Below are 25,193 nucleotides of genomic sequence, written 5' to 3'. Positions count from 1 at the left end.
AGACCATTACCCATAAATTCCTCTTCCGGCACCTCGCTTCTCTGCTCCATTTTTTTTTTTTTTTTTTTTTTTTTAATTTAGCTGCACCAGGGGCCCTAGTGCACCCCCGTCCATGCAGACCCATCTCCTCACTTCCCCCCTGCTGCACCAGAGGCGCTCCCGCACCTCCGTCCATGCAGCCTGAAGCCTACTCACCTTGTCGTGCGGCAAGCGTGAGGGCTTCACCACCGTCGACCCTGCCCTCCAAACGACAGCTACCTCTCCCTTAACAATTTCCACTGTTACCTCCCCCCTGGGCCCTCCCCTACCTACGCATCTTCCTCCTCACCTTTCTCCTGCCCCCTTTAATTTTGCTCCCAACACCTTTCATCAAACCTTGTGCCCCCCCCTCCTTTACGATAAACTGAGCCTGACCTACCAGCCCGCCCCAATTTTCCTGGTCTGCGGTCCTTCCCCCCACCTCCTTGCCCGCTCCTCGCCCTGCCCCACTGTCCCCTGCCTGAAAACAATCTGTAACTGGATGCCGACCCGCACACTTGCTGCACTCGTGTTTAAATTTGCACATCCACCTCGTGCAGCCTTCTTTATTGAACGCCCAACATGCTGTCGAAGGCTGTCCTCCGCCTCCTCCCCCCGCCACCTCATGGGCGGGGCGACCAAGAAAGGGCCGGTAAGGCACAGGCAGCCCACTTGCTGTGTGCAATGTCGGGGCAGGCCTCGTTGGGGCCATCCATTGCAGCCAAAGATCCATATCTATCTCCCCCCAGACCGCCTGACTGTCCTCCGCCATTCTCGCTCTAAATTCCTCGTCATACCTTACCCAGGCAAAGCCCCCAAAGCTCGTGAAAGCCTTCCTTATTACATCCATGTATTTAAGCAGGGCCACGCAACGCTCCGGGAATTTTTCGCAATACACGCTGGCATAAATGATAAACGCCGACGTCCAATTCTCAATAGTCACCGGGACCCTCAGGCGTGAAGCCAATTCTCTCTCTTCCTCCTTAGACCCCTCTTTCGCTCTCACCTCCCTATGAAGCAATTTGAAAACATCCACAAATTCACCTCCCTGTATCTTCTCCCTGGTCGCCGCCATCAAATGTGCCCCCAATGGTTTGGTTATCCCCATGTATGGCAATTTCTTCTCCTTTCCCTTTACCTCCACCTCTTTATCTTTTCCCACCTGCACCTCAAGCCCCAATGGCTCCATCGCTTTGTCAGTTTGGACCTCCACCGAGCAAATGCTCTTTTCAACTCTTACGGCTCCAATGGCCTGCACCCCCACTTCCTTCCTCACACCTTGAACACCACCCCGTTCATCCCCCAACCGCCTATCTGTAACCCCTCTCTACCATGCAGATGACCACTCCCTTTCCCGCTCACCTCTTTCCACGCCTGCCATCTGCGGCCTGGCATCCACACCGGTGCTACTCCTCTCCATTCTTAGAGGGCTCCTGCATTGAGGAAGCGAGCTCCTGCCCGAGATGATTTGCTGCTCTTCTCGCGAGTCCGGGGCGTACGCCCCGCCACTCCCCTGAAGTCTTCTCGGCGGGGTTGTGGGAACCTCTGCCTGGTCCTCTCCTCTTGGGCGAGGCGTTCCGACCTCCACCCTGACATCCTCGTTGCTGGGGGCAGTGCTGCACCCTCCAGGCTCTCTTTGCGTTGACCGAGGAGGGGCCGTAACAAAACCCTCGCCCTCCATCTGTACAGCGGGGGCTGCGCAGCGCCCTCCGCCCCCACTCCTCCTACCCGGGGGGGCCGTTCCGCGCCCCGCCCTACCCTCCTCACTTGACTGGGACCTCTCCCTCCTTCTCCCACCTGCACTCTTCTGCAGGTATTTACCCCCTCTTCCCCTCTGCCCCGACCCAACTGCCTGCGCCCCACCCTTGCCCCCACTGGTGTTCCCTCGGTCCCCAACTACTCGCGCGTTCCCCTCTTCCCTAGAGCTATCAGACCCTTCCTCCCTCCCTGGCTGCCCACCCGACCTGCTCAAACCCCCATCCGCCCTCTTGTCTATTTCCCTCCTCATCTTCCTACCCCTGGATTCCCAACTCTCCCCTCTCCCTGCCGTAGGGGTGCAAGCCACCACCGCCGCCAGGGCCCCGTCCGCCGCCGCTCTGCACTGCGGTCGGCCCCCACCACACTCCTCCTCGCCCGTAACTTCCCCCACCGCCCCTTCCAATTGGGCTTTGGTCGCCCTGCTAATTATTTCCAGGGCCTTCTTCAAGGCCCCCGCATCCACCCTCCCATTCTTGCATGCCCTCCGGCCTGCCATTGTGCACACTAAAACGCGTGTGCCCAGAAATATACCCCCTCAAAAATGCCCTAATTACTCTATGCCCCCGAGCCGGGACCTACCCGATGACTAGCACCCTTGGCCCTGAGAAACCTCACAACCCTAACAGAAAGCTAACTGCCCCCAGAACCACAACCACAACACACACCTAGTGTGATCCCCTGTAAATAACCTCCCTGATATTGCCAATTAATAAAAGGCAAACATTTTTAAACTAACCTTCCTTAACTAGTTTTTTTTTTTTTTTTTTTTTATATAACAAACCTACCAAACTACAATTTGTACCCTCTACCCTCTCCCTCCCCACCACCTGGTCCTGAAACCCGAAGCGGGAGCCCTGAAACACCCTATAGCACGCACTAATTAGCGCTTGCTAACCGACAGAGAACACTGCCACCTGGCCGTGTCCCGACAGCACCGCACTCCCCAACCACCCAGGGACGCGGCTCCTTTAAGTGCGCTGCCCAGCCCCCTTGTGTGAGAGCGCTGCTACGCGCCCTCCGTACACGGACCAAACGCTCGTAAAGCGGCGTGGGAAACTAATCCCCTGGGGCGCCGCGGAAAGCCGCTGAAGAGCCGCTGAAGCTCCGCCCCCCCCCGGCCCTAACGCCCACACGAACAGCGGGCCCGCGCCGGATCACTAAATCCCTCCCAAACCCCGCCGAAAACCACGGAGCCCCACGCCCCCCGCTCGCGGGCTACCTCTGACGCGAGACGGAAGCCCGAAAAAACCGGTAAGCCGCGAGGGGTGTCTTATTTACGGCATCCCTCCTACCCCGCTAACACAAGAAACGACCTCTTTTCTTTTTTTTTTTTATTTTTTTTAATAATACCTACCCACCCTCCTACTATACTAATCCCCTACCTCACCTGCACTAACTCGACACCTAGGCCCAAGGAACCACAGGGAAGGCTCGGGAGCGGGCAACGGGACCTGAATCAATCACCAAGTCCTAACCGTCGCCTGCCTCCCGAACCTTCCCTGATCCCTTAAGTACCCCTAGGGAGGTGCTCTGCATCCCCACGGCCACTCGCTGGCCGTGTGCAGCGCCAAAAAACTCCACGGGGGGAAACGCTTCGCGTTCCCCCCGGGGCCCCCTTTGCCCTTGAGCTCCCTGTGCCCCGTCGTCCGTCTGTTCTGAGTGTCTGTTGCCACTGTCTCCCTTTTAATTCTAATGCCCTCTATCTGTGGTTCAATTAGGTCCGTCCCATCCCTCTCCATTGTTTCCGGTAGGGCACTCTATGGAAACAGGTAAATCTGGGTCGCCCTCCCATTCAGAGACCGTTCTGTTGGTAATTCGTCGCCTGTGCGCAGATGTGTTGTGGGGCATAGAGCTGGTGCTGGCCCACAGTTTTATTTTCATCAGTAATTTCTGTCGCTGTGCTGGAGCGAAGGTGCGGAGAGGCAGCTCCCCTGGACGGGAGGGTCACTCCGTCCCAGGCACTCGGTTTTAGCAGGCCTTAGAGGGATTGAAAGTACCACTGGGCACATGGGTGCACCTTCAGGACTGGTCCCCGCAGCACTCTCTCCTCTTTTGGCCGGCTTTACATTTGTATTCAGCGAGGGGACTGCATCATTTGTTGCTGTCCCCAGAGGGACGATAGTTCATCCTCGATTGCCTCCACTAGCAACCTATGTCCCCTTGCTGGGACACACGAATGATAGCCATTTGGTGTAAGCCTCTGATACGGTTAGTGAAATCATGTTTTAAATGGTGGCGATTTTCGTTTTTCAGGTTGCATTGTTTATAATGAAAACAGGTAACGAATCACAGTTGGGACATATGTTTAGGGCACATGTGACATTGTGCACACCAATGTGCATTTTACATGAAACACTGTCGCATTTACATTTTCATTTCATATAAAATGTTTTGCATCATAGTGCTAACACTGTAAGGCCATTTTGAACCGTATATTTTATGGGCGGTTACATCTAGCCCCCTACTCAATTTATGCACACCACTAGGGGGGCGGGAGGGGACCCTGGTTTATGGGGAAAAATAATGAGCTTGGGGGCACCTTACCAGTGGTACGAAATCATGATTTCCTGTGATGCCCTTTTCAATCGCAACCTTATTTTTTGCAGAGTTTAACATTATTGAAATAAGGTGCATATATTATTAATATTCTCATATTAAACATTATAGGTATTTCAGCAATTGCCAGTCTTTCTCAACACATAAAATATATATATTTGACATGTTTCAGTTCCTTCTATGGTCTCGGATTTCCTTCAGGGATATGTGTTTTGCTAATGTCTGAGAAACATTGATATTTCATTTGCTTTATTCTCTCTGCAGGGGTATACATGTAGAAAATGTATAAGTATGTCTCTATATAGATTCCGAGGCAACATGTATGTAACTTGTGTATCTCTTTGAAAACCTTATCTTGATGTACTTCTATGCTCCCGAGTTTGACTTTGCTTGCATTGGAAGACGTGTCTTTTTTCCTGTGTCTATTACTAATGTAGCATCCGCAAACCATCACGTGGAGATATTTGGTTAACAGTTAAAGTAATTACTGGGCATGTAGAGCACACATATTTACTGCATTCATGTTTTAAATGTAAAAAAACGGATGTATACTAATTGACCTTTTCACAATTGACCTCAGGAGAATTGACCTTGGGAGATTTGACCTAATTTAAAAGGTCAATTAGGAGATATATGTGGGGGGAAATCCCCTGCAACCCCCCCCACCCAATCCCCTTAGATTATTTATAATCCCAAACTAACCCAATACATATATATAATAACTAAAGTAATATGAAGGTCAATTGTGCAGAAGGTCAATTAGGACCACTATAATTAGGTCAATTAGGACAAAAGGTCAATTGTAAAAGGTCAATTTGGGTAATACCAAAAAAATACAAGCACCAAAACCTTTGGATTTACCAATACTTTTTGCTCTGTGATTACCATCTGTTGAGAGAGTCAGTGCGACTTCCAAATGTAAGTGTATTGTAACATCTCAGCATAATATGTGTAGTTATGTTTATAGTGATTAAAGTGTGTGGTCTTAGCCCACTGGAAGGTTTCAACACCTGCATTTTATGTCCTCTGTCCATCATCAGAGGCTTCCTGTCCCGCTCTGCCCTCGCAGGTCTCTAAATCTCTATCTCACAGTGAAGGCTTTTTTTACACAGTTAACTGGTGAGGTCTTTCCTTTCTGACCGCATAGTACGTATCCTTGTTGTACATTTCAATTCTGAGCAGATACACTTTTGTTAGGCTAAAGCTTCTCTACTTTTCAGATATGAAAATATGAAAATTCAGCATCCAGATTTGCAGTGTTTTAAGGGGAAAGGAGATGGTAAAGGGGAAGAAGAGGTAATGGTGAACGAGCATGAGAAAGAGGAAGACCTGAAAATGAAAATAATACAAGCATTGGGTGAGATAACACAAATCTGGTATCTTGATAAATGTAGATTTTACCGAACAAAAACAGTATATTTCATCACCAGAGAACCTGCTACTGTAATTATGTTTTCGTTCGGAATCATGTTTTTTGTTTGGTGGGTAAAGCCTAGGACTTGAAGGTATTTCAATGGATGAAAGGTTGTATCATTTGGCCAATGGAGGGTACTACTTTTATTTACCTCGGATAGATACAAGAATGAATGGACCTGCTGTGATTTGAACATGTGAAATGCATTATGCAGACAGATCTTAGATCTTATTGGTAAAACTACTCCACTGATATGCATGTTTTTAAGGACAGTAATGTAACACACATAAGCAGGCATGTTTGGTAGAATATTCTTTCCATTTCTGTTCCTCTGGATAGGTGACATTGTTTCTCCTACATTTTTATAAAGGATATCTTAAAATATTTGCTTACTTTGTGCTTGTAGTTGACGAGGCTGGTCAATTCAGGCAATTAAAACACAATGAATTGTAGATAAGCATCTCATGTCTATCTGTCTATTGTTTGCATAGCGCCACTCATCCGAAGGCCTCAGAGTGCTCACAAGACATACAGATATACTGAGCGCTCACAAGACATACAGATGCACAGAACATACATCGGTCTACGCTTCTTGCAGCCTCCTTAGATTTTACCTTTATCAAAGAGGAATGTCTTCAGCCCCTTTTTAAAGAGAGACAGTGACGGTTTTGGAGCCCAGACATCAAAGCTGGTGCCTCCAAGAGTTTTTAGATGGAAACGTGAACATACCAGAAGTGCATCTTCATTGGACCACTGAGTTCTTCTTGCATGTACCGAAGTCTTCTATTAAGTTTGACAATCAAATATCGCATGTGGAAAGGTGGATATGGAGGACGTGGAAACTAATGAGGAAACCAAATGCAGTATTTCCCTCAATGCGCGTATAAATGTTTATTGACTTTTTATAGCCTGTATTTTGATTAATTGTGATAATGTTATTCTGTATAATCATTTTGTCCCCATAAACCGCCCTAAAATAACAGAATACTCTTATTGCACACAATCTTTCTCCAGATCATAAAAATTACCACCTGCCTCTGTGTTTGTAAGGTTCTGAAGGTCACTGTACCTGTTCAACGTGCAGATGTTGCATCTCATACTGAGACCTTCACAGGCTGAAAGGTGTGGGCTCATATTATGTCCTCCGTACGTCTACGTTATTTAATTAAAAAGGACTAGCAACACGGAAAAGAGGATTTTCAAGTTTAGGTAGGAAGTGGAAGATGACCCACCATACTGTTATTGACCTTAGAGACTGTTAAAAAGGTAGTCACTGCTTTTTGTCCTTATGTATCCTCGCCTTGGCCTTGAATTCATAGATAAAATATTGATACTGACGGCAAAGAAAATTGAGAGCACTTGGGGAGATTACTCTCCTTCTCGCTGCTTTTTACTTGGTCATCTTCCCATACACACTTAAGGTCTGCGGTAGGTTGATAAATGCTTGTGGAGTATGACTGACTATTACTGATGTCCCTTGAAAATTAGGGGATACAATGGGTTGGTAAGTCCTGAACATTGAGGTTGAGTCATGCCAGGCTCTTGGAACATTTGTTAAAGGGGTAGTTTGGTCAGAATTATATTGCATCAATTGATCAGGCATGTATTTCTGAGCATAGATTGATAATTCTTAAAAAATTCCAATGCATCTTACCTGAGTTTTCGTACTTTAACACATGTGAAAACGACAGGTCGGGTACTGCCATCTTGTGCTAATCGTATACGTTGATCCATCGCTCTAAGTTGAAGTGCCCTTGTGGCACTAATTCAGATCACCCGCCCCTAACGCTGACATCACTGGACATTCACGATGAGCTCCACCTATTTAAAATAACGTTGGTCTGCAGCGTAGCCAGATGTACCCTGTCATCACCAACGTCATAATGTTATCTAATGCAGAACCAGGAACATAAATGCACACATCAGATGCAACACTTGTTTTTTTTTCTCACAATAATGATAAAAACTGTTTATTTTGAAGAAAACAGCAATAGTCGGGAGCGTAACACGTACTTTTACTTTTGAAGTAATGCTGAAAAGGGGTAAATAAGTCCACGAAAACATGGTTAACTTTTTCCAGTAGAGGTTATAGCTAGCGAACATCACATGGTTCTAATGTTTTCTTTTACTGTGATGTTATAATGCTGATTCCGTTCATCGATCGATTAATCCCAGTCTTTGCATTCTTCACAGTAAATTATCATTCATCACCGATTTTTGATCGACAATTTTTGATCGACGTACATGGTGTTCCGTTACAGAGACGAAATTAGTGGCTTACATTTAAAATGCAACATTTTCACCTCCGGACGTTTTCAGAACCTATAGGCTGCCATGTTGCTCCATGTTACTGCAACTGCGAAAGGATAGATAGGTGTCTGGCGATCGCCTCAGATAATGGTTATCACAGATGCATTGTTGATGATTATTGTCCACTTACGGTTGAAGAAGCCGTTGACTGGTAGACTGCACCCATGACAGGCGCACATCGGTATAATATAACTATGTAAAATCAAAAATGCAAAAATATATTTCGAATGGATTGTGTGCTCCCACGTATTCCTCATCTTATATATATTCTTACCTTCAGCTTTGCTGCTTTGGAAATTTTTTCTCTCTCCACCAGAGGGTGCTCCACTCGAGGCGACGGCGTCGATGTCCCTCGGCGGCATCCGTCGAGTGTCGACGTCATCCGTAGTATAAATGCCTCGAGCACGCCCGTTGGCCTCAGTTCCGTTTTTCCGTTAGCTTCGCTTCGGATTGAAATAAAACGGCGCTTCAGTCTTAAGCGATTATGTTGTCTTCCTAGAACCCATCTACTCCGAAAACGGGGTTTAAGAAGTGTCTAAGGTGCGGCAGAAAAATGTCGCTGACCGACCCTCACCGTAACTGCCTCTGGTGTCTCGGGTCCGAATATCAGATCGATGACTGCCATGCGTGCCAATCCATGACCCACCTTGAAAGAAAGACGAGGTAAACTGGCGGTGGGGGAGGAATCCTCAAAGTTTTCTTCGAGAGGGAAGAAAGACTTGGCTGAGTCTTCGGTGAAACCCCATAAAAAATCACGATCGAGGAGTAGATCAAGGAAGTCCTCTTCTTCTTCATCCAAAAAGGTGAAAAAGAGACGACACCGATCTCCCTCTTCTTCTTCTTCTTCCTCGACTTCGGAGGAAGTTATTACTTGTCCAACTAAACACGACTCCCCTAAAAAGTGGAAAGCATTTAGAGTCCATGATGAAAATCTTTGAGAACGCGGCCCATACCCCCTCAAAAATGTCTGTTGAAGGTCATGCCTCTACTCACAAAAGTGACAGAGGAAGGTCTAAAACTAAGAAGTCTGACAAGAAATTGTCAAGGGTGTCTTATAGTGACTCTTCCCAGACACCTAAAAAGACAGACTCTACGAAAAAGACTTTCGACATCGATACGTCATTAAAGACTTTGACAAAAACATCTTCGAAGCCTCTGTCGAAGGCTGTCGAGCAGAAAGGATCGACGACCCAACAGAAAAAAGTCAAGTCGAATATTTTATCGACGACCTTGAAGATTTCTTCAACAGCGTCAAGTGTTTCGAAGACTACTTCGACAACGTCGACTGCCTCGAAGATTCCTTCGACGCCATTTGTAGTGCCTTCGAAAACATCGAAGAATACCTAGACAACATCGAAGGTAACGGCCACGACTTCGACGCCATCAACGCTTCTGTCGACGTCGACACCAAAAACAGGGTTGAAACATATTCCTTAAAAAATATTTCATCCTGAAAACAGACATGGTCCCTCATTACAAGTCAGGCGGTGGACCATGGTGCTATTAGCACCATGGTCCATGCCAGATTCCGCCATGGTGGATGGCGGAATTACCGCCCCATTCCAAGGTGAGTGGGGCGGTAATTCCCCATTCACCATTTGCCCTTCCCCATTCCCATTTTTGCCCCATAGGGCATAATGGGGATGGGGAAGGCGCTAATTACGGCACTGTAAATTACGGTGCCGTAATTAGCACCAAGGTCACTTAGCACCTTGGACTTTAACGCCTGCAAAAAGCAGGCGTTAAAGTGTAAATCGGGCGTTAAGGGTTAACGGCGCCAACGGCGCCGTTAAACCCTTAACGCCTGACTTGTAATGAGGGCCATGATTTTTTCCATACTATGTCATCTGTATATGGAGAAATGTCATCAGAAAATGAAGAATATGAAGAACAAGATGAACCTGAGGTTATATCAGCAGGGGTAAAATATGGGACAAGAGATGTTCCAGAGGAATTAATAAATCCTCAATCAAAAATGCAGGATTTGTATGAATGTTTACAGTCTGCAAGTGGAATAGACACATCCCCTGAATATGAATTTGAGAGACCAGATCCAGCAGAACATGCTGATCTGGGTTACAGAAAACTCATGAATAGAGTAACAGAGTTTATGGGGTGGGGTAATAATGCACCTGTATACCAGGATGATGACATGACAGATATTTTGTCTGGAGGACCTCAACCAGACCCCATATTTCCCTTTCATATTGCCCTGCAAAGGAGAGTAAATGCTGCTTGGGAAAGACCGGAATCTAGTCCAGCAGTAAATAAAAAATATGTGGCAAAATACAGACCTTGTAACTCTGACCCAGAGTATTTGAGTAAACATCCTTCTCCTGAGAGCCTGGTAGTTCAGGCAGCTACATCAACAAAACATGCTCTACACCCCACTGTGCCCCCTGATAGGGATGACAAGAAAATAGATACTTGGTCGAAAAAGGTCTTTACATCAGGGAGCATGGCTCTGAAGTCTACCAATGTATCTTGTACATTGGCTAGATTTAATTATACTCTGTGGGACTGCATGTCAGCGGCAGCTGAACACATCCCAGAAGGAGAGGAATGTGATGGTTTCCTATCTATAATTAAGGATGGTAAGGAGGCTTCGGGAGAATGCCTTCAAGCAGGTCTGGACACTGCTGACAGTATCAGCAGGTCCATGGCGTCTAGCGCAGTGCTACGCAGATTTGCGTGGCTAAGGAAGTCGGGTTTTGCACCAGATGTTCAATCTAGACTCCTTAACATGCCATTTGATGGTTCGAGGTTGTTTGGCAGCAAGGCGGATGAAAGTTTGGAGAAGCTGCAGACCTCCAAAGCAGCGGCAAAGTCACTTGGTGCCGCTATACGACAACCTCAGCAACGCCCCTACACAGGCTCATCTTCCTGGAGGGGTTGTCCCTTTCGTTTTTACTCCTCATTTGGGAGAGGAAGGGGACAAGCTAATCAAAGAGGACAAAGGAAATTTCCTCGGGGGCGAGGAAGAGGCGCTAGATCTGCCCCAGCAGCAGCATCTGTCCCTTCAGCCGCTGCTGGAGCTGCTGCAAAACCACTCTGAGGTTTTGAATCACAAGACCCCAGTGGCAGGCAGGATCTCACAGCATCTGAAAGAATGGCAAGGCATTACTTCAGATGCTTGGGCACTGGAAACAGTATCCCAAGGTTACTGCCTTCCTTTTCTAAAGAAACCTCAGAATCACCCACCGGAATACAACTCTACCAAAAATCCAGACCCGCTCCTGTTGCAGGAAGTTTTAACCCTGCTACAGAAAGGTGCAATAGAACATGTACCTGTAGCGGAGAGGAACAAGGATTGGTATTCCCCATATTTCCTCATTCCAAAGAAGGACAGAGGACTGAGACCCATCTTGGACTTGAGAAACTTGAACAAGTTCCTCAGGAAGGACAAGTTCAAGATGGTCACTCTTTCTCAGATCCTTCCGGCTCTCCAACTTCAAGACTGGTTGGTATCATTGGACCTTCAGGATGCTTACTTTCATGTGCCAATCCATCTCAAGCACAGAAAGTACCTGAGGTTCGCGATTGGCAACTCTCACTATCAGTTTCGAGTTCTGCCTTTCGGGTTGACCTCCACCCCAAGAGTTTTCACCAAGTTGATGGCGGTAGTGGCAGCGAATCTCAGAAGAGGGGGTGCTTCATGTCTACCCCTATTTGGACGATTGGATGATCAGGGCACGTTCTCCCGAACAAGTCCAGGATCATCTATCCAAGACTTGCCACTTCCTTCACAAACTAGGGTTTTCTCTGAATTTAAAAAAGTCAAACATGATACCATCACAGAAGCTCCAGTTTATAGGAGCAGTCTTGGATACTCGTTCGGGCAAAGCCTCGCCTCCTGAAGAGAGAGCTCACCACATTCTGCAGATGGTGACAAAATTCCAAAATGCCCAGTATCTACCGGCCTTTGATTTTCTCAGGTTGCTCGGCCTCATGGCATCCTGCATTTTTCTGGTGCCAGAGGCCAGATTGAGGATGAGATCCCTTCAATGGACCCTCAGGACTCAATGGTCCCCATTTTCAGGGGAAATATCTGATCTTTTACAAGTTCCAACCAGAGTAGCTCAGGACCTACAATGGTGGACTTGCAAAGAACACATCCTCAAGGGACAATCTTTTTGGCAGCCATGGCCGGAGATCACTGTAGTGACGGACGCTTCACTCACGGGGTGGGGAGCCCACACCAACGATCTGACAATCAGCGGTCATTGGTCTCCATCGGAGTCCAGACTACACATCAACCTATTGGAGCTGAGAGCGATCAGACTAGCTCTGAAGGCCTTCCTGCCCTCTGTACGGGGAAAGAATGTCCTGATCATGACGGACAACACAGTGGCCATGTACTACCTTAACAAGAGGAGGAGTAGGGTCACTGCCACTGTGCAGAGAGGCAATGCAGCTCTGGTTCTGGGCAATACAAGAAGGTATCTCTTTATCTGCCATTCACCTAGCAGGAGAGCAAAACACAGCGGCGGACGCTCTGAGCAGGCAGAGCACAGTCTCTCACGAGTGGGAGATAGCTCAGGAAGTCCTCATGGAGATCTTCGCCCTTTGGGGAACCCCTCAAGTGGATCTGTTCGCGACCATTGTCAACAGGAAGTGCGAACTGTACTGCTCAAGGGAATTTCCCCCGAGAGGAGCTCTAGGAGACGCATTTGTAGTAGAGTGGGAATTTCCTCTTCTATATGCGTTCCCTCCAGTCCCTCTGATCCCTCAGGTAATCAGGAGGTTGAGAAAGTTCAGGAAAACCATGATCCTAATTGCCCCGGATTGGGCCAGGAGAACCTGGTACCCGGACCTTCTTGACATGTCCATCTGCCCTCCAATACGTCTTCCAAAAAGAGAGGATCTTCTCTCGCAAGAGGGAGGTCACGTTCTCCATCCAGAGGTCAACATACTCAACCTTCACGCATGACTTCTGAGAGGTTGAGATACAAGGATTAGGACCTTCCGGATGATGTTATGGAGGTGTTGCTTTCGGCCAGAAGGCCAGCAACAAAATCTTTGTACCGGTGTCGTTGGAATAAATTCAGTAATTGGTGCAGGGATAAGAATGTGGATCCTTTTGAATGTGACATTCCAATGGTATTATCTTTTCTATTACATTTATCTAATTTGGGGCTCCAGGTTAAGACAATAAAAGGATATGTAGCAGCGCTATCTATCTTCAAGCGCTCATCAGAAGAAAAATCTTATTTTAAGATACTCTTAATAATACAATTTCTAAAAGGTTTAAACAATGTTTTTCCACCAGTACCTTTTCAAGTTGCTGTGTGGGATTTAAATTTGGTACTTACATTTCTGACATGTGCACCTTTTCAGCCTTTACATTCTTGTCCATTAAGGCTTCTTCCATTAAAAACTATACTTTTAGTTGCATTGACATCAGCCCGCAGAGTAAGTGAGTTGCAGGCACTTTCGAGTGGTCCTGCTCACACCATCTTTCATAAAGATAAAGTTGTCCTTCGAGTTAAACCATCTTTTCTGCCAAAAATAGTTTCAGACTTCCATCTGTCACAGAAAATAATTCTACCTGCGTTCTACCCTCCTCCTCACACAAGTAAGGAAGAGGAAAGACTACATAGGCTAGACCCCAGAAGAGCTCTAAGCTTTTACATCTCAAGATTGTCAAAGATACGTCAGTGTGATCAACTATTTGTGGGATACACTGGCCGTAAATTGGGACTAGCCGTAACCAAACAAACCTTATCAAGATGGATAATTTTAGCCATAACAGAGTGTTATAGGCTAGCTGGAAAAGATCCCCCTGAGGGCTTAAGAGCCCATTCAACTAGGGGCATAGCAACTTCAACAGCACTTAAGAGGGGTATTCCTGTGCAAGACATTTGTGCAGCAGCCACATGGTCATCCATGCATACTTTCATCAAGCATTATGCTTTGGACTCAACTACATCTCAAGGAGGTTTATTTGCTAAATCTGTACTACATTCGGTACATGACTAAAAGGCATCTGTACTGCCGCCTCCAATACAAAACTGCTTTGGGAGTCTATCTAAGATGAGGAATACGTGGGAGGACACAACCCATTCGAAGAACAAGTTACTTACCAACTGTAACGTTCTTTCGATTGGATGTTCCTCCCACGTATTCCTCATCGACCCTCCCATCCTACCCCACAGTTCAGTTTACGTGGTTTACACTCTAAATTCTTTCAAGGCTTGGGTCAATAAGAGGCACGCCTTTGTTTATAATACATGGGCTCTGATACGAAAAAACAGAACTGAGGCCAACGGGCACGCTCGAGGCATTTATACTACGGATGACATCGACACTCGACGGATGCCGCCGAGGGACATCGACGCCGTCTCCTCGAGTGGAGCGCCCTCTTGTGGAGAGAGAAAAAATTTCCAAAGCAGCGAAGCTGAAGGTAAGGATATATCTAAGATGAGGAATACGTGGGAGGAACATCCAATCGAAAGAACGTTGCAGTTGGTAAGTAACTTGTTCTTCAGTACCCACTTTATAATTGAATATACACAGTCTTTCAATTTAAGTTACAATTAACACGAACAATGTCTATTCTTTGCGTCAAATTGAACATTCATCCGTCACAATGTTAGTCAAGTAGCATACAGCACACTTTCCAACCTCACTTGCATAAATATTATTTAATACTTCCTTACATTGTGTATTGAGTTTCCATTCTCCCTATGTGACGGATGACCAACCGATTCGAAAGACAGATCTCAGTAATAGAAACATAACTTTCCAACGTAAGCTTTCAATATAATGAATCTTATCAATTCTTTGTGGATATCTGATGCGTTTTGTCCTTCAAATTGTTAGTGCGGTGGATTCAAGGATAAATAACAATGGGACCAGCGTTCACAGCCTGCCACAGTGAGTTTCGTTTTTGGGAAGACATGCCACACAAATGAACAATATTAATGGTAAGCTGTGCAGTGAAACACAACGAAATATTTAAAGTATCCCACATATGAAAATATTTACTTCCATTTTAACGGCATCAACTTGCGTGGTCGCACATTTACGTATTCTTTTAAAGATGACCATAGATGAGGTGCAGACAGGCTCGGATTTGCCTATACACCAATAGGGCAATGCCCGAAAAAATACAAATTGATAGTGTGGGGCAGTTTTTTATTTATAGCCAAAGTGTGTTACTTCTTTTCTGAAATAAACAGAATTTGAATACACATCAGGAAAAACGGCTTTTGCATCTTGAGCCCAATATAACGGCTTCGACAATTCTGTCAATTGGCTAAATAATTTCACTGTTGGGCCTATGCAACCTATTTCAACAGTACTCTATGCACCTAATACCCAATACCTGTTAAGTATGTATTGCTGTTTGCTAAGTAGATATTCACTACCCACCATCAGTGCGGATTAAAAACACACAAACCAATTTCATTAATCATACTTCACATATAGAGATGATTACAGCATGAAATACAGATTCATTGATATAGATGAAGGAAAAGCAGTGGGTTAATATAAAGAGATGGCACTGCCAGACTGGGAAGAAAGGGATGGGGAAGGGGTGATTTCACACCAGGCTGGGTGGACTGTTGCACCCTGGGCAACACTTGCAATGAGCAACTATATATATATATATATATATATATATATATATATTTCTGAGGCTTGTGGAATCTGCTTAGATCACATGCTGTGCATAGGCTGACATCTAGTGGAAGCTGCGGAGTATTACAGTTTGTTTTTCGAAACTCGAAAATGGGCGTCAACACAGGGCGTGCCAGTTATACTATCCTTAGTGTGACGTCCACTGTACCCATGATCCCTCACGCGTCTAGGACCCTCAGATTGTTTTTTTCCGCCATACTGGTCGGAAGCATTCCGCGGAGTTCCCTGGCTTTAGCCATACTTTTGCAAAAATATTGTTATATATCCCCATTTCTCCACCCCAATGTCGAGTCACCGAACTTCCACACTTGACGCCGGCCCGGGGAAGGAATCGACTGTCGAGAGCTGCACGACGCACTTGGGCCTCGGAAGGCCTCTGGCCACAGCCCGGGCCTTGGAAGGCCTCTGGCCTTGGCCCTGCACGTAGGGAGAGTGGGGGGTGGACATACTCTACACTCTTTGGTATATAGGTACATTCTTATATATTCCTACACTTATTAGCCCGCTGCCACAAGGTGTGTATGAAGGGTACCCCTTTCCAATTTTGCCCCAAATGCAACCACAAGTATCCTTGGGTTGACAGACACGCCACGTGCAATCTCTGCTTGCCGAGGGACCACCCCAAGGCGAACTGCAGAGTGTATAGTAGGTTTAAACCGAAAACACTAAAGGACCGTTCGACCAAGCGTTGGGCCCACCACGCCAGGCGTCAAGAGGCCATGGCAGCAGAGAGCGCCTTCAGCGATGGCAGCAACGCTGTGCTTTCGGACGGCGAGGGCAACGTGGCGTCAAGAGACAGCCAAGCGCAAGTCCCCGACCTCGGAAGTTCGTCTGGCAAGGCGGCTATGGGGAAAACCCCCGGCGACAAAAGTGCTACCCACAACACTTCCACAAAACACATGAACTCCAACCGAGACTCGACGCGCACGTCGAGTCCTCGGAAAGAGGCACATAGAGAACTGTCCGAATCGGTGTCCTCTGGGCGTTCTCGATCTAGATCGCCCCATGACTCCAGGCAATCATCCACTGTTGCCAAGAGTGCCTCGCTCCCCAAGGTAATGGAGGTTCGGTCATCGGAAGACGAAGCCGACCTCTATCCCCAGTCCGCACTCCAGGAGTCGGCATCAGCAGACCGCGTAGCGGCTGTTCCCAAGTCCCAACCTCCACGCTCGAGAGATAGGGACACTACCCCCGAACCTCGACACCAGGCGTGGAAAGGCTCTGAAGGGGCAAAAAAACAGGGAAAACTCTTCCACCCACGGGGAGGGGGAAAAACAACACAGGAAGCGGTCTCAGCCTCCTTCCACACCTCAAAAACATTCTACTCCGCATAGACAGACAGACAAGTCTCAGTCTTCTGTTACCCCAAGGACCAGTAGGCCTAGTCAAGATAAAACAGGGAAAGTCCCCCAAGAAAGAGTCATTCCCAGTTCAAGAGAATGGTCTAGTGATGACATAGACAGGGTTATGTCAAGGATGTCATCATTGGCAGATTTCTATGCCAAGAACTCTGAACACTTCCTCTCATATACCCCTGATGGGTCAGCACCCTCAGGATCTAAGGACCCAACACCCCCAAGTAAGAAGACCCGGGTTGAAGCACCAACACGGTCTTCAGACCCTTTCTGTATATAGCCCTATTCTCAATATCAGGAAGATCCATCCTTTTGTGAGGATCCAGATTTGGGCATGTTGGAGGAACAAACTGGGACGGGCTACTGTGGGGATGATGAGGACCAAGAGGAGGAAGAGGACGACCCAGAAACCTATAGGGTAGATTCCCCCGTAGAGAAAGAACCCCCGGTTACAGACTCCCCTGTCGACAACCAGCCTCTCTTGAATGAAGTCCTGTCCGGAGCGGCAGAACACTTCCACATTGATACCCAAGGTGCTCAAGAAGAGAGGGACTTTGCCGAGGAGTTAGTGGGAGAAAGGAGACCTGTTGCCCAGGCCATCCCTATCCTTAAGTCAATACAAAGGAGAATAGACCCTTCCCTTGTTAATCCCAACCTCACTAGGGCAGTAAACCCCAGGATTGAGAAACTTTTCAGGGCAGCCCAATCAGACCCGCTGTACATAAGGGGGCAACTAAACCCAGACTCCCTGGTAGTTACAAACACCCGAAAGAGGGCGGGAACACCCTTGTCATCGTCCGAAGCTCCTCCCGACAAGGAGAGTAAGAAAATGCATGGCTTGGGCAGGAAGGTAGCCTCCACTTCCGCCTACCAGGCAAGGATTGCCAACTCCACCACCCTACTGGCGAGTTACAACTGCCACCAGTGGGAAGAAGTCGCGGCTCTCATAGATTCCGCACCAGAACCCTTAGAAGGCCAATTGGCACGAGTTTCGGCAGAGGGAAGAGCCGTGTCCGGTTGCATCTTAAAGGCAACCTTTGATGCCGCGGATAACGCCGGCAGATTGATAGCAGAGAACACTGTTATCAAAAGACATGCTTGGTTACAGCAGTCTAGGTTCAAACCCGAAACCCAAGCATCATTGATAGATAAACCGGTGGAGCCGGATCTATTGTTTGGAAAGGCGGTCGAGGATGCGCTGAAAAATGCCAAGGACGAGTATGAAACTCTCAAATCCCTAGGCCAACTAACCAATAAACCCCCAAATCAAAGAGGGAATGGCAATTTTCATCGCCCACGTGGACAAAATTCCCAGAGAGGATGAAACTATTCCCAGGGGCAGGGTACACCATGGAACAACAACAACAGCAGTCTTACCCAAGGTTATGGCAGGGGTAATAAGAGAGGACGTGGTAAAGATAGAGGCAGCCCCAGTAGAGGAGGCGGCACGCCTCCACCAAAACAGTGACACTCCGTTCAGGGTCCCTTCTCACGCATCCCCAGTAGGGGGACGCATTTCCAACTTCACCCAAGCTTGGGAAGGGATCACATCAGACAGATGAGTGCTGTCCGCAGCATACTGCATAGAACTGTTAGAGCGTCCCCGAAACCACCCTCCACGACAAAAAATACATTCTTTGGACCACCAGAAGATCCTCCTCGAGGAGATAGTCAATCTTCTAGCAAAGGACGCGATAGAACTCGTCCCGGGACACCAGGTAAACAAGGGTATTTATTCAACTTACTTCCTTGTGCCAAAAAAGGATTTGACAATGCACCCAATATTGGATTTATGGCCTGCAAACAAGTATGTCAAGCCCCAAAAAATTTGCATGACTACTCTCCAAGAGGTAATCCCCCCTCCTAAAAAAGGGGGATTACATGGCAACATTGGACATGAAAGATGCCTATTTTCATATCTCCACGTTCCCAGCGCACAGAAAGTTCTTGCGCTTCAAAGTGGACAGTCGGCACTACCAGTTCAAGGTACTGCCCTTCGGGATAGCTTCGGCTCCAAGGGTATTCACCAAGGTACTGGCGGTGGCGGCAGCACACCTACGCAGGGAGGCAATCCCGGTGTACCCTTACCTGGACGACTGGCTTATCACGGGGGAGACCCCAATAATTTGCAGAACAAACATTCAAAGAATGATCGACCTCCTCTTCGAATTAGGTTTCTGAATAAATGAGAAAAAGTCAAGTCTGGTGCCAAGCACCTCCAAACAGTTCCTAGGAGCTATCCTAGACACTCAAGAGGGGTTGACCTTTCCATCAGAGGAAAGAATTCGGAATATACTGCTGCAAATTCAGCAATATCAGGCCGGTCGCCAGATAACGGTACGCAAAGCAATGCGTTTGCTGGGCATGATGGTGTCATGTATTTACCTGGTTGGCGAAACAGTGGTCTCAGGCAAGTGGTCAGTGGGACGATCTAGTGGTTGTTTCGCCAACACTTGTACAAAGCCTTCACTGGTGGACAAGAGAAAATCTGTCCAAGGGGAAACCCTTTTACGATCCCGAGATACAGGCGGTAGTCACAACCGATGCATGCCTAACAGGGTGGGGAGCTCACCATCTCCACCACACAGCTTAGGGTCTCTGGTCTCACTCAGTGGCCAGGAATCATATCAACCTGCTAGAGCTTCTGGCAGTATTCAGAGCGCTTCAAGCGTTCGAGCCTTACCTGTTGCACCTGTCAGTGCAGATCAGAACGGACAGCACTACAGCCATGTTCTACCTGAACAAGCAAGGAGGGACTCGTTCACCAAATCTGTCCAAGTTTGCCCAGAAAAGTTGGATATGGGCACTCAGACGGAACATCTTCCTGTGATCTCAACATGTTCCAGGGGATCTCAATTCTCTGGCGGATGCTTTGAGCAGAGACCCCCTCCCAGAGGAACACGAATGATGTCTACACAGAGAAATCGTAGAAGATATCTTCTCTCAGTGGGGGTTCCCCACTATAGACCTATTTGCCACAAGTGAAAACAGACAGTGCCCAGGATTTGCATCCAGGTTCCCCCAACCAGACTCCCAGGGGAACGCCCTGTGGATGAACTGGTCAGGGATGTTTGCGTACGCTTTTCCACCAACTCTTCTCATCAGGAAGGTGGTCAACAAGATGAACAAAGAATCAATGACGCTCGTCCTAGTTGCTCCCATGTGGGCGAGACAACCATGGTTCCCACACTTGCGCAGACTAGCGGTGAACCCATCAAACTCCCGGGCTGGTACAACCTACTGTTCCAGCACCAAGGTCAGAAAGTGCATCCTCAACCCAACTCAATGAACCTGGCAGCATGGCTCCTGAGGTTATAGAGTTTGGACATCTCAATTTACCGCAGAGATGTATGGACATCCTAAAAGAATCTAGGAAGCCAAACACGAGGAACTGCTACTTTGACAAATGGAAAAGATTTGTTATCTGGTGCCAGAATAAGCAAATCAACCCAGTTAATTGCACTCCTTCCACTATTGTCACATACATGCTCCACCTGCTGGACGCAGTGTTCGTTTTTAACTCACTGAAGGTACACCTGGAGCTCTGTCAGCATACACTACCTTCCATAACAAGGTGTCGTGGTGGAAAGTACCAGTGGTTAAAGCCTTCATGGAAGAGACTTCACCCTCCAATTTCTAACCCACCACCAGGATGGGACCTTAATGTGGTGCTATCTAAACTCATGGACCCCCCATTCGAGCCCATGTATAAAAGCAGTCTCAAACACCTGACTTATAAGACGGCCTTCTTAGTAGCAATTACATCGATAAGAAGGGTCCGTGAAATTCAGGCTTTGTCAGTGCAGGATCCTTTCTTTACAGTTCATAAAGATAAACTGGTTTTAAAGATAAACTGGTTTTACGTACACACCCTAGGTTCTCACCTAAGTTTATTTCTAAATTCCACGTGAACCAGTCCATCGAGCTCCCGGCTTTCTTCCAGACCCACAGAGCTCGGCTGAGGTGAAACTACACACCCTGGATGTGCGTAGGGCGGTTCTCTACTATGTGAACAAGACCAGACTGCTAAGGAAAACAGACCAGCTGTTTGTCTCTGTAGCTACAGGCAGAGAGGGAGATCGCGTCTCTAAAGGCGCCATCTCTAAGTAGATTATTAACTGTATCCAGCTGTGTTACTCCCTTTCTGAAAAAACTCTGCCTTTCACTCCAAGAGCCCACTCTACAAGAGGCATTGGGGCCACTCTGGCTTTCATTGCTAATGTGCCCCTTGACACCATTTGCAAAACAGCTACTTGGAGCTCTATTCACACTTTTACTCAGCACTACTGCATTGACACCCATTCCAAGACAGATACACAAGTGGGACAAGCGGTTCTAAGACATTTATTTGCTCATGACCCTTCTCACATCCCACCTCCTTCTTCTAACACTGCTTGCTAATCTATGCACAGCATGTGATCTAAGCAGATTCCACAAGCCTCAGAAGCGATACATTACTCACCGTAATCGTATTTCTGATGCTTGTATCTGCTTAGATTCACATGCGACCTACCCTTCCTCCCCTCTGATAGAAGGCGCATGGATGCTTGTAGTCTTATCTTTCTATCTATCTGCTTGGATTATCTGTACTTGCGCTACTCCTCATGCTACCTCATGTCAGATAAAATACAATCTGAGGGTCCTAGACACGTGAGGGATCATGCGTACAGTGGACGTCACACTAGGGATAGTATTACTGGCACGCCCTGTGTCGACGCCCATTTTTGAGTTTCGAAAAACAAACTCTAATACTCTGCAGCTTCCACTAGATGTCGGCCTATGCACGGCATGTGAATCTAAGCAGATACAAGCATCAGAAATACAATTACAGTGAGTAATGTATCCCATATATATATAGTATATCACTAAAATTCCAGCATGCCTCGAATGAGTGCAGTTTTGAAAGGCTTACTAGCTTCTATGTAGATCTATTCCAGCAATCATATTGATTTCTGCATTGATGCAGGTGCGCCTGGTTGTCCACCACATGTGTAAATGTGCAAAGGCCGCAGATGCATGTTCATAGTGCACATTGTCAAGACCTATTCCTTCACCCGTTATTTCAATGTTGGCTAACACTGTGGCACATACATCTTTGGTCTATTGCAATCTACAGGCACTTATGATTCCTACTTTACAGCAAGGTTAGACTTCATTTATTTTATTTATTGGTTATTTGTAAAGTGGCTATACAACAATTGGTGTTTCAAGGTGCCATAAGACAAAAAGGGAGGGGGGCAGGGAAGAAAACAATAATAATGGTGCTACTAGGCCTTGTCATTTGGATTGTGCAAGTGATGTAACAAGAAGTGCAGAGGGGAGGGAGTGGGGAGGAGGGAGGTATAGGTCAGGGTGGGGAGAGGAGTGCGGGGAAAGAGGAGGTATACAAGTGCATGGGGCGGAGGATTGTAGAGGGCCAATGGGGCTAGGAAAGTGCTAATGATATGATATGATATGATAGGTTATTTAGAACGCACTTAATACCCAGAGGTTTCTAAGCTCGGACCCAGGGATCGAACCTGTGTTGCTCCGTGTCGTCTTGCTTCCAAGGCAAGCACGTTGCCGCTGAGCTATCCTCCCAAAATGAGGCCAGGTGGGTAAGTGCCAGGGGAAGCAGGGAGTGAGGACCACATGCTAAGCGCCAGGACTGGGGGGACCAGGCTCGGCAGGGATGCAGACCCCACCAGGCTTGTCAGGGGAAAGGGGCCTGGAAGGGCAAGTGCAGATTGTGGGGGTAGGACAGGAAGACAGCGTGCTGGGGTATACCGGACAAGGTGGGCATGGTGCCCTGTGGAGCTCTGAAGGGACCAGGTAGCCAGTCAATGCGACAGAGGGGGGCATTAGCAGGAGTAGGGGGGGGAATGAAGAAGAGAAAAGGTTGGTCTTGAGAAGATTCCAGAACTTAAGGAGATCGGGGAGAAGCAGCAGGGGGCCATTACAGAGGGAGGCTCCTGCCGAAGAAAGACCTCTACTCCACACTGTGTGCGTGGAATAGCGTCTGATCTGCAGAGAATTGCAGCAAGTTGACTGAAGGCTAAGCGGTAGGTATTTAGGGAAAGAGTCAGATGTAGTGGGGTCCCTGGCCCCAGAAAGCCTTGTGGATGATGCACTGAACTTGATCCTCACAGCCAACCAGAGCCAGTAGAGATGTTTCTGGTCTGTAGAGATGCAGTCCCTGGCCTTGAGGACAAGGATAAGTCTTACAGCCCTGTTCTCGATTAGTTGAAGGGGAGTTGGGGGGGATAAAGGCAGTTTGAGCAAGAGGCTGTTGCAGTAGTCCAGCCTGGAGAGGACCAGAGCTCTGGACACTTTGAGTTTCTGTATTCCTGATGCTCCAATGTTCTGCTTAGATCCTTTAAATATTTTTGAGTTAATTTCAAACAGGGCTTGAAATTAGGATTTGATAAGCAGGAGTTACAAGCAGTGCCTGGGTATCCAGCAGTAACCGGTCACCAGGAGCTACAACTTGGGAACAAGGAGCTAGTTTATAGCGTTACATTAGTTTGCCTGGGGTGCCAAAAGTAGCTCCTGGTAACTATTGTTATTAAGCTCACCAGATTCTTCTACATTTGATTTGATTGGAGTCACATACTTGAAATAATCAGACTGACATTTATTGTTGTAATATAAATCAATTATTTTGATGGTATTTAATACAAAAAGCAACAAAAAATAGAACTTTTAAGGCCTATCTAGTGACATTACTTCACAAACAGTAATTAATTAAAAACAAATTATTTAACAATTACATCTCAAGTCACATACTATTACATTATTTGTACAATGAGAACAGTTTCCAAACACTGTGCAAAAGCTTGAAATTGTCTTTGTTAGACATTGTAAAGAGAGCCACTCCATTTGAATCTTGAAGTCGACCTTTCCACAAGTTCAAGCTTTGGAGGGCAAGCCTCTTTTGCTTTGTTCGATGGCATAGACTGGACCCTGGAAACAAAATCTAGATCAATTCATGCGTTTTCAGGGCCAGCACATTCAATGTCAGATCTTTCACAAATTCAAAATCCATCTGCTGGAAGATTGGCTCCTTGTTGTAACGAGGCATCCAGGAAAGTCCTGCAGTTTTTGCTTGTTCCCTTCCATTGTTCTCATTGTGTGCAAGTACAGCCAGTCTTGTTCTGACCTCTATACCGCCTATGGAAAAATGAAACTTTTTAGGCCTGTACTTTAGGCGCATGTTATGGAACGCCTCCAAATCTCCAGTGTGGCAGAATTTGGCGAGTCTCCTCATGTCTCTTGACAGTATTTTGTTGTACACAATCTTCTGAAGTGCTGTGATGAGGGGATCCTGGAACCAACCACCTTTTCATATGCTCCGGATGACGAGCTCTTTGCTCCTCCAACTCCCTCAGGGTCAGTCTCTTCTCCAAGCAACGAGTTGGTGGAACAGCCTCCCTGCTTCTCTGAAACTTGAGGAGAACCATCTCCGGTTCCAGAATTACCTCAAGACCTTCCTCTTTGCTTCTGCCTGCTCTCTTACTGTCCCCTGCCGATTTCCTGTCTGATACTGCACTGGTCACCTGGCTACCCTCTGATTTCGTGCTCGGGTCCCTGCCCTCCCAGTTGCACACCCGCACTGCCTCCCGGCAACCCTTGCACTTGGGTCTGTACCTACCTGCACTTTTGGACACCTGCTGTCTGCACTTCTTGTTGTTGTTTTGATCCCATGTATAGCACTGCCCCCTCCCCTGCACTTGCGCAATCTCAATGTCACTTGGCCTAGTAAGGTCATTGTCTCTGTCCTCCCTCTGTTTCCCCTTCCTTGCCTCATCGCGCCTTGAAACACTTGTGTATAGGCGCGTTACAAATACCATACCATATCATATCATATCATACAGCTACCCTTTATCTTCAAGGCGGTGCCTTTGACTACACGTGTAAGCTTCACCAATTGCTCCTCACAAATCCTCCTATGTAATTTATGATAATATTTAATCATTTTAATAATCTCAATCAGGCAGCAGTCGAATACAATGTATTTTGGTTCCTTTAATAGCCAATCGTCCCAAAGTATAGTTGTTTGCGATTCCAAGGTGGTGGATAAGTCCTCAACACTAGGAAGAGTGAAGTCCACATCACGAGCACTATCGTCAATCAGTAGCGAAGATGCTTCAGTTATTTCT

The 25,193-nt window shown here is 47.0% G+C and overlaps 1 protein-coding gene across 4 annotated transcripts in view; it reads left to right on the top strand.

The window, feature by feature from the left end:
* LOC138577526 (E3 ubiquitin-protein ligase TRIM39-like) overlaps window positions 1-25,193 on the top strand; it is a 527,031-nt gene that overhangs the window by 239,767 nt on the left and 262,071 nt on the right. For 3 of the 4 annotated variants that reach the window (XM_069649634.1, XM_069649633.1, XM_069649635.1), the window contains one exon: window positions 5,553-5,689. In XM_069649634.1, coding sequence (XP_069505735.1) covers window positions 5,553-5,689 — 137 coding nt within the window. Of the gene's footprint in view, window positions 1-5,552; window positions 5,690-6,237; window positions 6,560-25,193 lie in introns of those variants that run through there. The other variant, XM_069649636.1, reaches the window with a different exon arrangement.

Source organism: Ambystoma mexicanum, chromosome 1p (assembly GCF_040938575.1).
Source record: "Ambystoma mexicanum isolate Mex_15411 chromosome 1p, UKY_AmexF1_1, whole genome shotgun sequence".
NCBI classification, from domain to species: Eukaryota; Metazoa; Chordata; class Amphibia; order Caudata; family Ambystomatidae; genus Ambystoma; species Ambystoma mexicanum.
The sequence above is the reverse complement of the archived record's forward strand: the minus strand, read 5'-3'. Positions and strand labels throughout refer to the sequence as shown.